The sequence below is a fragment of the Podarcis melisellensis genome (assembly GCF_964234715.1).
Source record: "Podarcis melisellensis genome assembly, chromosome: 4".
In the NCBI taxonomy this organism is placed as follows: domain Eukaryota; kingdom Metazoa; phylum Chordata; class Lepidosauria; order Squamata; family Lacertidae; genus Podarcis; species Podarcis melisellensis.
In genome coordinates, this window is record NC_138531.1 from 100,541,164 (window position 1) to 100,557,999 (window position 16,836).

At 48.9% G+C, this 16,836-nt stretch overlaps 1 protein-coding gene across 2 annotated transcripts in view; it reads left to right on the plus strand.

Moving 5' to 3' along the window:
• Window positions 1–15,855, plus strand: part of CLPB (ClpB family mitochondrial disaggregase) — an 80,209-nt gene extending 64,354 nt beyond the window's left edge. For both annotated transcript variants that reach the window (XM_081909770.1, XM_081909769.1), the window contains exons 9-16: window positions 2,067–2,122; window positions 3,427–3,471; window positions 5,498–5,659; window positions 8,077–8,233; window positions 9,885–9,958; window positions 11,675–11,794; window positions 13,575–13,679; window positions 15,079–15,855. In XM_081909770.1, the coding sequence (XP_081765896.1) occupies window positions 2,067–2,122; window positions 3,427–3,471; window positions 5,498–5,659; window positions 8,077–8,233; window positions 9,885–9,958; window positions 11,675–11,794; window positions 13,575–13,679; window positions 15,079–15,330 (971 nt within the window). In that variant the 3' untranslated portion in view covers window positions 15,331–15,855. The remainder of the gene's footprint in view (window positions 1–2,066; window positions 2,123–3,426; window positions 3,472–5,497; window positions 5,660–8,076; window positions 8,234–9,884; window positions 9,959–11,674; window positions 11,795–13,574; window positions 13,680–15,078) is intronic.
• The last annotated feature ends 981 nt before the right edge of the window (window positions 15,856–16,836 follow it).

The following is a 16,836-nucleotide window of genomic DNA, read 5'->3' on the forward strand; positions in this document are numbered from 1 at the left end:
AACCCTAGAACCAGGCAGATGAGAGAGCAGGTGAGGCGGAGTCATAGAAATTAGGGGTAAAGAGGCAGGACAAAGCTTTTAGCAGAGAATAAAGTGTGGCTTTGGGAGGTACAGCATGATCGCATCTTACACACATCTAACATGTGCTATTCAATGGTACATGGTTGAAGACCAGCTGGCTGAAATCACACAAATCAAATGTAAGCGGATAGCTTAAAAGATCCTTTTGAACAGGACTTCCCCCGCATGGAGAGTGCTTTTAAACTGTCAGACTTGCATACTAGGCTCTTGAGATGCTCTTGCCGTGATCTCAGACAACCCTGTGAGATTTCATGAGAGCATCCCAGAACCCAAAAAGCAAACCTGAGAGCTTTAAAGTTCTCTGCCTTGCTTGGAAGGTAAGGATGGTCATGCAAGGGTGCTTCGGGTATACACCTTTTTTGCGTATATGCACTGTCACCAGAGCGCAACCCCTGCGCAAGATGCAGTTGCGCCGAAAAGGGTGAAGCAGCAGGAATTGGCAACCCCTGGTTGTGAAGGAAGAGCCAAGGGAAGGATTGTCGCTCAGAAGTCTTCCCTCGGGCATCTCGTCTGGGTCAGGGAGACCCTGGAGTGCCCTTTCACCTTGAGGGCACCTTACCAGGGTCCTGCAGGGGCTTCTTTGCGCAGGTACATGCCTCGCGAGGGACAAAATCTCCCGCCGCAGTGGGGGCTGACATGTTTGTTGATACCATGTCGATGTGGATTTATTCCGTAATATGTGTTTTGAATTATTGATCGCCTTCATGCCTAGACTTTTATGATAGACGTTGCATATAAATCCAATAAACAAAGAATATTGTGTTTCCCAGCAAATCTGCTCCTTGTCTTGAAGTCAAGGACGTTGCGTTGGGGGAAGACTGGGTTGGTGGGCCTCGGCTCCATCGCTCGCCTGGTCCTCCAAAGCACTTTTGCACAGCAAATCCTTCAAGGCTTCCTTTTTCCCCCAGTGGAGTCAGCAGGGACAGTTCACTTTCCTTTGCAGTTTATGTTTTCCTAAAACACCCCACAAAAGTTATTTTAAGAGCAAAAGGTATTCTGTAGCCCAACTGTCCCCAATCTGGTGCCCTCCAGAGCTTTGGGCTGCAGCTGCCTCCAGGCCCAGCTAAGCACAGCCATTGATAGGAGTTGTATTCTCAACACGTCTGGAGGGCACCAGGTTGGCAGTCCAAAAAAGTCCTTTCTGTCATCTTACAAAAACGTGACCATGATAACTAATAATTTTGTGTAGGGAGAGTTTGGAGGCCTTTATAGGGTTAAAAGACTCTGGAAGGAGGAAGTGAAAGCAGAACCTACGGGGTCCATCCCTGAGACTGACAGCTGTCACTGGTACTTCAGGGAACCCTGTTTGTGAGCAGAGCATTAGAAGAGCCATTGGCCCATCCAGTCCAGGATCCGAGCACAAAAGCAACTCTCCCCTCCTGTGGTTCCCAGCATCTGGCATTCAGAAGCATTGCTGCCTCCGACGGAGAGAGCCACAGGTCATACCACTGTCACGCCACTCCTTCCAGCGCTGCCTGCCAGGGGGTGTGAGAAAGCCTGGACCCACGGAAGGAGAGACCATGCTGTGGCTGACACCCAGCATCCTTGCCGACTCAGTTTCCAGGGGTCTGAAACCTGGCGGGGGGGAGGAGCCTCTGTAGCCCAGAATGTCCCATGCAGCCTGTAGACACAGGAAAAGGTGGTGCTGTTGCAGTGGCTCTCGTGTTCCTGGGGTAGCTTGAGAATTGAGCTGGTGCTGTGTTTGTTTTTGTTTCTTTAAGTATATATTAGCCCAGGATTGTGGGTTTGAGCCCCTTGTCAGGCACAAAGTTTCCTGCATTGCAGGGGGTTGGACTAGATGACCCTGGTGGTCCCTTCCAACCCCACAGTTCCATGATCTCACTTGTAACACAGATGCTGCAAACGGGTCTTGGTTTTGTTGTCGCACAACTTCCCGAGAGCTTTTTGCATGGTCTCTTCTTGATGTTCTTATCAAGGTGTTTCTCCCTCAACACTCCCTCTTTTCTCTGCCACTTCTTGAACAGGCAAAACTGAACTGGCCAAGCAGACTGCCAAGTACCTGCACAAAGATGTCAAGAAGGTAAGGCCTCTGCTCTCAGTTCCCCCAGCGGAACAGCCTTGTTTCCCCAGGCGTCAGTGGGTGGAGCGGCCAGGGACCCTGGAGGCATCGACCAAGAGGGTTCCCATTTCACAATTTCCTCCCTGGAGCTGCTCTGACCTGATCCAGAAGAATTGCCCTGGCCACAACTGTGGCTTCTGTGGGAGCGAGTCACCACTTTAAAATGTTGCAGGTTTTGGAGTTATGCAGGATGCCGCTCTGTGCGCAGGTTTCCAGGGCAAAACCACCGTCCCTTTTCCAGTTACGTTTTCGTCCTCGCTGCCGTTGTCACTGGCTCCACATCAAACACCACAACAGCCAAGGACAAACAGGCTAATTCAATGGCATGCTCAGAACAAGCGGTTCATTAAAGCCTAATCAGTTTGTTGGTTATTTAGTTAATTAATGCATCAAAGAGGGCGTCACAAAACGTGGAGAGAATTATTGGGGAAGGACAGGAGGAGAGGGCGGCTTATAACAGCAGCTGGCGGGTTAAGGGAGATGTTATTACCGAGATCTTGTTCCTGTGCCAGCTGAAAGCCCGCCTCAATCCTCTGGGTGTGCAGCAAAAACCTCGCCGGTTTTTTTAACAAAGGACAATATATTCTGATTGTGGTTTCTGCATCATTGGTTACCTTTTACAGCCCAGCCCAGCCATCTTGGGTACATTTGAATGCAGGAATGCAAGAAAAGTTGGGCATGATTTGGGTGAAAATTCTGGCCGCTGTGTTTTGGAGAAAGCCCAGGGATGCTCATTAACTTGGGAGTAGAGCATCTGCTTTGCGGGACGAAGGTCCCAGGCTTGGTCCTCTATGACCACCTCCAGGTAGAGCTTAGTGTGTGCCCTGCCTGAATCCCTGGGGAGTTTCTTGGATGGCTTTAAGCTCTGCTCAGTCAGCGCAAAGGGAGCATACACAGTCCACCATCCCTATTAACCAGTAACTAAATAAAACAAGTCATACCACTGGTCTTTCTCCCCCTGCATGGTCTACTGGCAGCCACTCTCCAGGGTTTGAAACTGAGCCGTTCCCAACCCTACCTGGAGAGCCGGGGGGGGGGCTTGAACCTGGGCCCTTCTGCAGTCAGAGCAGATGCTCTGCCACTTCTTCTCCTAACAGCTTTTGTGACTACAGATCAATATGCAAAGTGGGGACACGACAGACAGGTCTCTGCAAAGCCTGGCATTGCAACAGGCACGCTCTGTCAGGGATCTGGGGTTGACTGCAGCTGGCTGTCATCAACAGCACCAATAAATGAGTCCCTTTTTGTTTCCTTTGTGCCACCAGGGTTTCATCAGGCTGGACATGTCTGAGTTTCAGGAAAGACACGAGGTTAGTAAGAGAGATGCACACCCTCAGCAACACCATCACGGTTTGAAGATCCCAGAATCGCACCTGGCGACACTTGGCATTCTTTGCTGATACCCTCCTCTTGGTGGCAAACTCCACATACTCACCCTTGCTCCTCCAGCCTCACCTGAAAAAAGAAAACTTAACATTTCTATGGTGTGCCCTGTAGAACACCATCTCCCATACATTCCTTCCTGTCTCCTGAGAACAGGGAGGTAGCTGTATTCTGTGTTCCTTGTTTCTTAGTTGCAAGATTAGTTGGGGTATAAAGTAAGGCTTTTCCCATGGTGCCTGGAAAGAGATCTCAAGCCATCTCCTTGTTCATTTTCCTCCCCTTTTTATTTTTTTCCTGTTCATTCATTTATTCATTTTTGTTGTTGTTGTTGTTTTGGCCTTGCTGTGAAAGGCTCAGTATTGTCTGAAAGTGGAAATCTGTTGCAGGATAAGCTTGTGGCTTTTTTTAATGAAAAAAAGAGAGAATTTTTAATCTAGTGGTTCCTATACCTTTTGGGAACCCCATCCCCTTGGTTCCACAAACTCAGCTCCAGTTCCCCCACTCTATAAAAAGCATTATTCAAAATTGCAGTTTGCATGAGCAAACGCCCTCCAATCAGATGTCAAAGACAACTATCTGAAAGGAAAGTTTTAAATGTTTGACATTTTACTATGTTTTTATATGTGCTGTAAGCCACCCAGAGTGGCTGGGGAAATCCATCCCAATGGGTGGGGTATAAATATTATTGTTGTTTTTGTTATTATTATTATTACTATTACTGTTACTGTTACTATTAGTAACAGTAATAGTAATAATAATAATAAAAACAACAATAATATTTATACCCCACCCATCGGGACGCGGGTGGCGCTGTGGGTAAAACCTCAGCGCCTAGGACTTGCTGATCGTCAGGTCAGCAGTTCGAATCCCCGCGGCGGGGTGCGCTCCCGTCGTTCGGTTCCAGCGCCTGCCAACCTAGCAGTTCGAAAGCACCCCGGGTGCAAGTAGATAAATAGGGACCGCTTACTAGTGGGAAGGTAAACGGCGTTTCCGTGTGCTGCGCTGGCTCGCCAGATGCAGCTTTGTCACGCTGGCCACGTGACCCGGAAGTGTCTGCGGACAGCGCTGGCCCCCGGCCTCTTAAGCGAGATGGGCGCACAACCCCAGAGTCGGACACGACTGGCCCGTACGGGCAGGGGTACCTTTACCTTTACCTTATTACTATTAATACTGCTACCATTACGACCGAGGAAGAAAATAACATGATAAAATTTAAAAACATTAATTTCACATTTATTCAAAATCCATTTAAAATGGTTTAATTTAATTAATTCAACCAAACTGATGAACTCGATACAGCAATACTAGTGTTCAAAGTCTGAACCCCCCTCTGCTGCCCCCCTTGCCTCTTAGTACCCCCCTAGGTTATCCCACTGTCCGCACCCCCAGGAGATGGTACAACCACTAGCCTAGTCCCTGTTGATCAAATATTCCTGGTGAGGTTTTAGAATATGAGTGGAAAGCAGAGTGTAGTGCAGAAGCTCTTAAAAGTGTCAGGGCCCCTTCAGAGCTACTCGCCAAGGCTTCTATCTCTGGGACCTTGAACCAATAACTCAGCTGCCTCTGCTCTCCTTGTCCACCTCCCATTCCTCCAGACCATGCAAAAAGCCACCACTGTATATCCCTTAAAATGTAGATTGAGATACTCTGGTTTCTCTTCAGATCGTAAAATGTAGATTGAGGAGCAGAACTGATTCTGCAACATAAGCAGCCATGTGATGATGCGACTAATTTGCACATTGCGGTCTTAGTAATTGGATTTCCTCCATTCCAAATGCACCCAGCTCTGGACGTACAATCTTTTCCTTGCTCTCTCGGCGCACTGAAATAGGACGGTGCAGGCTCCGAACTCCTTGTACAGGCTAGTCTCGCTTTGAGCCACAGCAGGTCTCTTTCGCCCGGCCCAGGGCGTGGGCGTCCCCATCTGACGCCTGTGGCTTCTTTCCCTCCCAGGTTGCCAAGTTCATTGGCTCTCCGCCAGGTTACGTCGGCCATGAGGAAGGCGGCCAGCTTACCAAGAAGCTGAAGCAGTGCCCAAATGCCGTGGTGCTCTTTGACGAAGTGGACAAGGCCCACCCGGATGTCCTCACCATCATGCTGCAACTGTTTGATGAAGTAAGACCGTCTTTTTAAAGAAGCCGTCCGAGGCCCCTATGGCAACATGAGGTTCCTGTGTGATTTGGCAAGTGACCCTCGCTAACCAGTCAGGAAAAGTTTATTTGGTCCACACAAAAACGCAAACTTATCAAGTTGAAAGGCACGTGTTAACCCAGATAACTCCCCAGCTCACTGGACCCCGTTTTGTGCAATAAATGATTGCCTGGTCCTTTGGGCTGCTACAGCAAACAGAGAAAACTGTGCACATGTACATCACCACAAACCCAGAAATGGCACAAAAGGGGCACAAACGGCCCTAAAAGAGTGCAAAAATGGCCCAAAACAGCACCCAGCAATCCCAGGAGCCCTTGCACCAACCTTTGAGGCCTGTGGAGAGTTGGAGTTGGAGCAAGGAGGTTTGAAGGGAGCGATGGCGGTGTTTGCAGGTGTTTCCAATGGCGTTCCGAATAGACGTGGTTTAAACGCACGGTACCTCGGAACATAACCCCCATGTAAATGGAGAGTTGCCTGTATTTTATTTCTTGCATCTTATATTCCTCCTTTTCCTCCAAGGAGCTCATTGTGGCATAAAGTTCTCTCCCCCTCCGCACTTCATCCCCACCACAAGCCTGCTGAGAGCTTCTTGGGCCAAGTCAGCATCTGAACTCAGGCCTCCCAGGCTCTAGTCCAACGCTCTAGCCGCTACATCACACTGCCTCTAACGTATTTATCCGTATTAACCAGTAAGCGGCAGATTCCATTTTGTAGAATAGCCACGGGGAAGGATAAGGAGCTGATGAGGGGGCTCTGAGCCCTTCCTTTCTCCAGATGGCCAGGGCGTTTGCTTCGTCATTATCTGGTGTGCCACCTTAGGGACTAGTAGCTTGCACTCTGCTGCTCCTTTTCCACAGTTGAGCATCTCAGGATACTGGATTTTACGCAGAACACACCCTCCTGCTCCCAGGAACTTCAGCATCCTTGAGTCCTGAACTTACTTGCATCACTTTACGTGTTTCCCACTTGATTGGGGTGAGGGGCATTGATACAGGCGCAGCTACGCCTTGGGGTCGTTGGTTTGTGCCTGAGGACGTCTGACTCCTCCAGGCTGACTGGCTGACCTGCAGTGGAGCGCTTGGCCTTGCCCTGAGGGGGGCTGAGCGCGTGAAGATTTCACCACCCTCCTGTGTGTGTCCTCACTGCTTGGTGTGTGTGTGTTTGTTTGTTTTTTTATTAAAACTGGCTGTGTGGTTGTTGGTGGCGGCGGCGGGCTTTTCAGGGTGGGGGGCTTCTCTCTAGGATTAATATCACCGGTATTGCATAGATCATGGTGGCAGCCACTAAATGCGAAATCAATTCCTGAACCGCCTGCCTGACAGAGCAATAACCGAAATGTTAATCCCAAGCACCCGCCACAAATTTGTGTCCTTCAGCTGGGCACGGCTGCGCCTGGCAGCGTTGGGAGGGAGGGGACAGACGACTTATGCTTTTGTTTTATTTTTCTTCTCTCCCCTTCCCTGCCGTTCCCCAAATTGGTATTTTCGAAAGGTTCTTATTTTTAGAGTTCTTGGAGGGAGACAGAGGAGGGGAGAGCTCAAAGTGGGGTCAGAGGCAATGACTCTCCTGTGCAGCAATCCCCAAGTGCCTCTTGCCCTCCCCTCCGGTTAGCTGTGCATGGTATTAGGAACTGTTATGATCTCATGTCTGATGAGGGAGCAGCTAGAACAATCCCCCTGTACCAATGATATGTCTTTATAGCTCACAGCCGTTCCACTGCCAGCGTATTAAACTGGCTTTCTCCAGCACAAGTAAGCTGCCTTCCGGGGCTGGGGCGGGTGCACAGGCAGTGCCCAAATGCTTCCATCCCTCTTCCAAGCAACATAGAACTGCAGGGTTGGAAGGGACCCCGAGGGTCCTCTAGTCCAACCCCCTGCAATGCAGGAATCTCAGCTAAAGCATCCATGGCCGATGGCCACCCAACCTCTGCTTCAAAAGCCTCCAACAAAGGAAGAGCCACAACCTTCTGAAGGAGGCTGTTCCACTTTCTCAAATGGCTCTTACCCTCAGAAAGTTTTGCGCTTTAGTCAGAATCTCCTTTCTTGCCCCTTGGATCCGTTGATTCTTCTGGAGCAACAGAAAACAAGCTTGCACCTTCTTCCATGCAGCCCTTCAGATATTTGAAGATGGTTCTCACGTCATCTCTCAGTCTTTCTTTATGGCAGCATTCCCCAACTTGATCCTTTCCAATGTATTGGACTAGATCCCCTACAAGGGCTGCTTTCTGGGGATCATTCTGCAGCCTCCTTGCAGAGCAAAGAGGGCCTTATGCCTGAATCAGCCCCCAGAAACTTTCCTTTCTAACGGTAGGCTTTGCATCAATTCCACTCCTTGTTCCTTACGGAGGAGTCTGACTCTGCTGTTTGTTGCTGTTTCTGAAGGGCCGCCTGACAGACGGGAAGGGGAAGACCATTGACTGCAAAGATGCCATCTTCATCATGACCTCCAACGTGGCCAGCGACGAGATCGCCCAGCATGCCTTGCAGCTGAGGCAGGAGACCATGGAACTCAGCCGGAAGAGAATTGCCGAAAAACTAGGTACCCATTCCCCCTGTGTGCATTCCTCCCCCCCACCCTCTAAACTCTGGATGGTCTCCTTCCTCCTGCCAAACCCCAACCTGCGTGACATCCTTTCCGCTGTATCAGACAAAGCTCTGTCTGTTCCATGTCTCATTCAAGTGGCACCAAACATAGCCCCAAAGCACAACGTGAAAGCAACAGGCTGCGCCCAGCAGCCTGCATTTAGTCACCAGCATTTAAGTTTGGGGTGTCTGCCACACCTCTTCCTAACCTCATGCCAGTGTGGTGAAGCAGATTAGAATCACCCACTTTGCTATGGCGGTTGGCCCCGAGATCAACCCATCCATCGTGAGATCCCTCACTCCTATCAAATCCCTCACTCCGCCATGAAACATGCCCCAGGGTGCGTCCTTGGACCAGTCACTGCCTCTCAGCCTAACCTGGGCTTCCTCAACCTCGGCCCGCCAGATGTTTTTGGCCTACAACTCCCATGATCCCTAGCTAGCAGGACCAGTGGTCAGGGATGATGGGAATTGTAATAATAAATAATAAATTTTTATTCATACCCCGCCCTTCCCGGTTCAGAAAACCTGGCTCAGGGTGGCTAACAACAAATTTAAAACACTTAATTGATGCTACAAAAAACAGCATAAAATACGGTATAAAACATGACGATTTAGGGGGGAAATCCATCCAATAAACATTAGATGATCACCAGGGCTAGCAGGCTAAATTAGTCCCAGTTGGGCCAGCGAGGAGACCAGGGGAGAATTAGCTGTGGGATCCCAGAGCAGGTAATCTTCATAAGAAGAGGAGGGGGAGGGAAGGAAGGGGAATAAAAGATCAGGCTAAGTTCAAATTGAAAGCCAGGCAGAATAGCTCTGTCTTACAGGCCCTGCGGAATGAAGTTAAATCCTGCAGGGCCCTGGTCTCATGGGACAGAGCATTCCACCAGGTCGGAGCCATCACTGAGAAGGCCCTGGCCCTGGTGGAGGATAGTCTGACTTCCTTAGGGCCCAGGACCTCTAAACTATGGTAATTCATGGACCTTAAGGTCCTCTGCAGGGCAGACCAGGAGTCTCAAAACATCTGAAGAGCTGAGGTTGAGGAAGCCTGGCCTAACCTACCCCACAGGGCTGTTGTGGGGATTCAGTGAGGGGGGCGGGGAGGGGGGGAAACAATGTATACCACCTTGAGCTCCTTGGAGAAAAAGGTGGGATATACAGTGGTATCTCGGGTTACATACGCTTCAGGTTACAGACGCTTCAGATTACAGACTCTGCTAACCCAGAAATAGTACCTCGGGTAAGGAAATTTGCTTCAGGATGAGAACAGAAATCGTGCTTCGGCGGTGCAGCAGGAGCAGGAGGCCCCATTAGCTAAAGTGGTGCTTCAGCCTAAGAACAGTTTCAGGTTAAGTACGGACCTCCGGAACGAATTAAGTACGTAACCAGAGGTACCACTGTAAAGGCAATCAATAATTTGTGCAAACTGGCTCAATAATTTGTGCAAACAGTGTCTCGGGACACTGGGCAAGCAGAATGAGCCAAGCTGCGGTGCTGGCTTCCAAAGCAACGAGCAGGAGCAAAGGAACCCCCTGCTCTGGAAAGTGTGCTGTCTCTGTGGGTCTCTCTGCACCCTGAGCCAAGCTTGTGCCTTTTCCTTTCAGATGACGTCCAGATCACAGACAAGATAACTATCTCTAAGCAGTTCAAGGAGAATGTCATTCGCCCCATCTTGAAGGTACAGATGGTGCTGTTTATGGCTAGCCTTTCCTTTCAGCCGTCTTGGGTTTCCAAAAGTGGAACGCCCCAAAGCCTCGGGGGTTTGTTTTCAGTCCTCCTCTTCAGTTTCAGGCGCTCAAATGGGTGAGAGCAGAACTCCAACCTGGAGGGCTCCTCAATTGTTTCCCACAAGCCTCGGAGCCGAAAGCACTTGCACATGAATGCCCCATGTCAAGAGGAGAAGTTGGTTTGGCTGGCATTCCTCACTGCCACCTTCAGCCCCAGATGCCACACACTGACTGGGATGGCGAGGCAGATGGTATGGGGGAGCCTTAGGACTCCACCCAAGACCACCGTTGAATTTCAAGAAGACAATTTGATATTTATGTGTCGCTATTGCTCAGGTGTGAGAAGTGCAGAGGATCATTATATAACATATACACGTAGTGTACACTTAGAACCATAGCTCAAAAATCCCTGACAGATGGCGATCCAACCACTGTTCAAAAAACCTCCAAGGAAGGACAGTCCCATCACCTCCCGAGAAAGTCCACTCCACTCTCAAACAGCTCCTCCTGTCTCTTACTTGGTAGATCGTACAAGATTTTTTACAAAATCCTCGTAGTTTTTCCTAGACAATATTTACCAGCACAGTGGTACCTTGGTTTAAGAACAGCTTAGTTTATGAACAACTTGGATTAAGAATGCTGCAGACCCGGAAGTAGGTGTTTTGGTTTGTGAACTTTGCCTCCCCCGCTGCTATGGGAAAGCACACCTTGGTTTAAAAATGCTTTGGTTTAAGAACGGACTTCCAAAACAGATTAAGTTCATAAAGCAAGGTACCACTGTATAAAGGTAAAGGGACCCCTGAGCATTAGGTCCAGTCATGGCCAACTCTGGGGTTGCGGCACTCATCTTGCTTTACTGCCCGAGGGATCCGGCGTACAACTTCCGGGTCATGTGGCAAGCATGACTAAGCCGCTTCTGGCGAACCAAAGCAGCACATGGAAATGCTGTTTACCTTCCCGCTGGAGCAGTACCTATTTATCTACTTGCCCTTTGAAGTGCTTTCGAACTGTTAGGTTGGCAGGAGCAGGGTCTGAGCAACGGGAGCTCATTCCTCACGCGGGGATTCGAACCGCTGACCTTCTGATCGGCAAGCCCTAGGCTCTGTGGTTTAACCCACAGCACCACCCGTGTCCCTTACGACTGTATAGCAGCACACATTTATTATGTAGCATTGGGAACATTCCAGTGGGTCACTAGGCATAATTTTTTTAAATACGGGGATCTGTATATCGTAATATAACAAACATCCACCCGAAAAGAAGTCCGCACTAGCTTCTGGGGAATTCTTATATTTTTTAGAAACATCAGAAGCAACTTGGTGTATGAATACACTGAACAGGAAAATTGAGAGCCTGCAATCCTATATGTTTACCTGGGAGTAAATTACGGTGCTGGAGCAAAGCAGGAGTCTCCCTGGTTCACACTTAGATGGGGGTAGAGTCCTCCTAAGCAACTTAATGAAGGGGAGCCCACCAGATGTAATGGGGGGGAGTGGAGAGGTTCTGCTCATTCGTCCTTCTGTTCATTTTGATTTGCTTTCACTTCTCCTGGTCTGGTTTTGTCCTCCACGGACAGCGATTTCAACATGTTACAGGTTTCCTCCAGACTGCTCATCGGCTTTGCCTTCCCAGCAAACCTCTCTGCTCTGCCCCTTTTCCTCCTGCAGGCTCACTTCCGGAGAGACGAGTTCCTAGGAAGGATCAACGAAATTGTCTACTTCCTCCCCTTTTGCCACTCGGAGCTCATCCAGCTTGTCAACAAGGAACTGAGCTTCTGGGCTAAGAGGGTAAGGATCTCTCCCTCTCGCCCCCACATCTCCTCCCTCCCCATGCATTGTGCCCTTCGCACAAACACAAACACACACCAGCACTTCATTTAAAGAGAGAAAGAAATCCTTGCTGTTAATTCCTTGAAAATGTGAAGATAGGTTGATATATGCAAACACAAATATGTAACTGCAGACACATAATTGAAAAATCACAAATTAAATCCAGGTGCGTGTTATCCAATTCTACAGTTTAGTGACAGTTAGACCTAACAGCATTTCACATACCAAATTTTGCACCAAATTTGTTACAATCCTGAGCTTCCATTTTAAAATAGAAAGCAAAGCAAGTTCCTGGTCCTTATTATTATTATTATTATTAATAATAATAATAAGCTGTGTTTGAAGAATTAAAATCAGACACCTGTCTGTAAAAAGCACCAGAAATCAAGAGAGGGGAAATTCTGTGCCCTTCCCAATAACCTTCCCCTCTCTTGTGGCGTGTAGGTTCCTAATCATGTCACTCATAGAATCCTAGAATTGTAGCGTTGGAAGGGACCCCTAAGGGTCATCTAGTCCAACCCCCTGCAATGCAGTCTTGCCCTTCTTGGGTGGCACTATAGTTCAGTGGTAGAATATTAGCTTTGCGTGCAGAGAGTTACCAGCTTCCTCAAGCAAGACTTGGACACTCGTTCCCGAAACCACTTCCTGTCTGCTTCGGCCAGGCATAGGCAAACGTGGCCCTCCAGATGTTTTTTTGGGGGGACTACAACTCCCATCATCCCTAGCTAACAGGACCAGTGGTCAGGGGTGATGGGAGTTGTAGTTCCGAAACATCTTGCCTGGCTAAGGCAGTGCTGAACTAGATGGACCAGTCACCTGACTCAGTATAAAACAGCACATGCATCCCATAGTAGGGTTTAAAAACATAGTTTGCCTGCAGAGGGTCCCAGATTCATTCCCCGGTGCCTTCAGGGAAGGATCCCCCTCTGGAGCCCTGAAGAGCTGCTGCCAGCCAGTGAAGGTTATACTGAGCTGGATGAGCCCAGGTGATGGTCTGGCTCATCATTCAGCAGCAACAGACAGGCATGTGAAATCACTTTTAATGAAAAACAAAAGTCAGAATAAGCATTTCGATTAAGAAGTGTTCTATAACACAAACAAATCTTCCGCACATGTTTTTGTTTTTTGTAATGTGCTCTGAGTGCAGAATTTGGGTTGTACTTCCTTGGGGTGGAAACTTCATTATTATTTTTTTTAAAAGGAATAAAAATGTGGCCTTGTGCAGTGGCCATGACTCTTGTAAAATCTGTGCAGAGAGAAAACTTCACACACACACAAGTTACCTTTTTTATTCAGATGAATATTTGATGCCAAGCCATTTCAAATGTGTGCGGTTAGAAAAAGTTTAAGGTAATATGGCCTTAATTTACACAATATAGCACTTAACGGGATGAGGGTAGGTTGTAATAGAACCGATTCCCTTCTTAACTCTTGTCAGCTCTGATGAAGCTGTTTTCCAGGGGAAGGAAATTGCAGTACTTTAAAAAAGAAGCAAAACTCCACACCCGCAAATCCTCTCCAACCATATAGATTTTCTGTGCGGTGGTATTACAAAGATGTCCTCATTTCACCAAGATCAGGGTGGAGGACAGTGTTCAGGCGAGGGGGGGTTCCATAGATAGGAGTCTCCGGCTCAGAAAGCTCTCTGCTCAGCCCAGTGCAAACCAGCCCCTGCTTCAGAGAGCGAAAGCGTGGCCATCGGATCCCAGTAACTTGCTGCTTCTTTCTCCCCCTGCAGGCCAAGGCAAGGCACAACATCACCTTAGTGTGGGACAGGGAAGTGATGGATGTGCTAGTGGACGGCTACAACCTGCACTACGGAGCCCGCTCCATTAAGCACGAGGTGAGCGGGGGGCGGGGGGGCAGAGGGGGCTCTTGCTCCTCTTCCAGTACTGACAGAAGGGACATGATGGCAAGTCTTGCTTTCTCCCTCAACTAAGATAGAATCATAGAGTTGGAAGAGACCACAAGGGCCATCGAGTCCAACCCCCTGCCAAGCAGGAAACACCATCAGAGCACTCCTGACATATGGTTGTCAAGCCTCTGCTTAAAGACCTCCAAAGAAGGAGACTCCACCACACTCCTTGGCAGCAAATTCCACTGTCGAACAGCTCTTACTGTCAGGAAGTTCTTCCTAATGTTTAGGTGGAATCTTCTTTCTTGTAGTTTGGATCCATTGCTCCGTGTCCGCTTCTCTGGAGCAGCAGAAAACAACCTTTCTCCCTCCTCTATGTGACATCCTTTTATATATTTGAACATGGCTATCATATCACCCCTTAACCTCCTCTTCTCCAGGCTAAACATGCCCAGCTCCCTTAGCCGTTCCTCATAAGGCATCGTTTCCAGGCCTTTGACCATTTTGGTTGCCCTCCTCTGGACACATTCCAGTTTGTCAGTGTCCTTCTTGAACTGTGGTGCCCAGAACTGGACACAGTACTCCAGATGCTCCACCTTTTCGTTGAGCTGTATCCACTACGACCCCAAGGTCTCATTCCCCATGAGCATATATGAAATTAAGATTTGGCGGCCCCTTCCAACTCTGCAGCGTGATTCACTGATGTGCAATCTCTTGAATGTGCAGTCTGCCAGTCTCAGGGCGGCTTCTGCTTACGGCAGCCCACATAGGCTGGATTTCTGTGTTTTTTTTATTGTTTTAAGTCATTTTTATTTGGTTTTACAAATACAAAGTTATGAACAAATAGAAAACAAGAAACATATCCATGTAAAGAGATTCCTTCAAATCTCCAGGCTTCCTCCCACCCCCTCCATGGAATTCCCTTTTAAACATTTATTCCTGAATATTCTTCCATACTCCAATTTTTATATCAAACCATATTATCCATGATAATAGTCACACTACAAGTGAGATCCAAAATCCTGCTAACGTTTCCATCTGCTTACAGTGGTCTCCTAAATAACTTATAAATTTTCCCATTCTTTTATAAAGTTATTCTCTTGATTTCCAAGTTTTCCCGTCAGTTTTGCCATCTCTGCACAGTCCATCAGCTTGGCTTGCCACTCCTCTCTGGTAGGGACTTAATTTTCTATCCTGCCTTTTCTTAAAAGAACTCAAGGCAACATACACAACAACCCTGTGAGGGAGGTTAGGCTGGAAGATAGGAAGTAGGCCAGGACCCCTCAGGGAGCTTCACGGCTGCATGTGGGATTTGAACCTGGGTCTGTGTTCTTGATCCAGAACTCTTCTCACTACTACGTGGCTCATCTCTGTCCCTGATCCCCAGGTTGAGCGTCGAGTCGTGAACCAGCTCGCCGCCGCCTATGAGCAGGACCTCCTGCCCCGTGGTTGCACCTTGCGGATCACGGTGGACGACTCGGACAAGCGGCTCCTGAAAGCCAAGGGCAGCTCGTCCCCCGCAGAGGGCCAGAGGAAGGGCCCAACGCTGCGGCTGGAGATAGTTGAGAAGGACAGCAAAAGCCGGAAGCTGGACATTCAGGCCCCGTTGGCTCCCGACGAGATGTCCTATACTTTATAGGCCCGTGGGCTACCCCCTGCGGAGCTTCAGGTTGTGTGGTCAGTAATAAAACAATCATGAGATGTAGACGGAGAAGTAAGGAAGGTGGTTTGGGGAACCCGGGTTTCTCTGGAGATCAGAGCTTAGCTGGGAGAGAGAGAAAGAGAGATCCTTATAGCTCAAATCACTGCTACAGCCTTGTGGAGACAGGGCTACCCTGTGCAAAATCGATGGGCGGGGTCAGCCTGCCGCCCCGCAGAGCTGTTTGCGAGGGGGAGAGGTTTGTGCTTTGGGTGGGGCAGGGTTTCTCAGGGGAAATAAGCACGAACGTCCTTGTTCCAAGCGAGCTGCTGTGCCTGCCTCCCTCCAGCCCCAAAAGTGATGCTGCAGAATGTGTTGGGTGCCGATTCAGGTCTCCGAAAGTGACTTTTTCAGATGCTCACCAAGGTTATGCCTCTGCGAAAGTGCTGGGTGTGGCCTTTTCCAGCCACCTGGGCGCCAACCAGCTTTCTTAAGTTATTGCAATAAATGTAAATGGATACCAAACGAGCTCCTCTCTTTGTCTGTTCATCTCGGGCATTTAGGTGGCGGCAGTGGGGGAACCTCCTGCACATGCTCGGCTGAAATGCATGGGAGCTGTGCAGGTGGACAGTTTGTAGAATCCTAGAATTGTGGAGTGGAAAGGCCTCCTAGGGGTCATCTAGTCCAACCCCCTGCAATGCAGGAATCACATCTAAAGAATCACTGACACACGGCCATCCAACCTTTGCTTAAAAACTACAAAAAAAGGAGAGTCCATCACTTTCCAAGGGAGTCTGTTCTGTTACAATATGAGCTCATCGCAGCTGCAGATAGAGAGCTTGTTGACATCATGTGATATGGCTAGCTGTGGGGAAGAATCTTCCCGGAAGTTCACAGGCTGGAAAAGTCTTTGTGAAGAGTGTAATATGAGACCTTCCTCTTGCGTATGTACAGGAAGTCTCTCTCTCTTGTTTGCTGAAGTTTGAAGTGATCGGACATGTTTTCTGTAGTGCTGCAAAGTCAGAAATAAAGGATGTAAATAGACATTTCTGACTATCTCCTTTCCCTGGCAGGGAAGCAGGAGGGAGGGGGTGTGCATCTCCCATGCTGGGAGATGTCGCCTATTGAGACCTAGCCTGGGTCCTGTGGGGATTGCAGCCAGGGAGGTCACCGGAGACCAAGCCGGGAGCTTGGGAGAGTTGCCAGCTTCTCCCGAGAAAGGCTTGTTTTCCAACATGTTCCACCATCGAGCCACTCGTACTGGTAGAAAGTTCTTCCTGATGTTTTGTTGGAATCTCCTTTCTTGAATCTAGTGGTTCGAGTCCTGCCTGCAGTGCGGGAGAAAACAAGCTCCATCCTCCATGTTGCCAGTCCTTCAGAGATTCAAAGATGGCTGTCATATCACCTCCCAGTCTTCTCTCCTGCAAGCTAAACATCTCCAGCTTCCTCAACCATTCCTCATAAGGCTTGCTTTCCAAACCCTCGGCCATTTCAGTCACTCTCCTC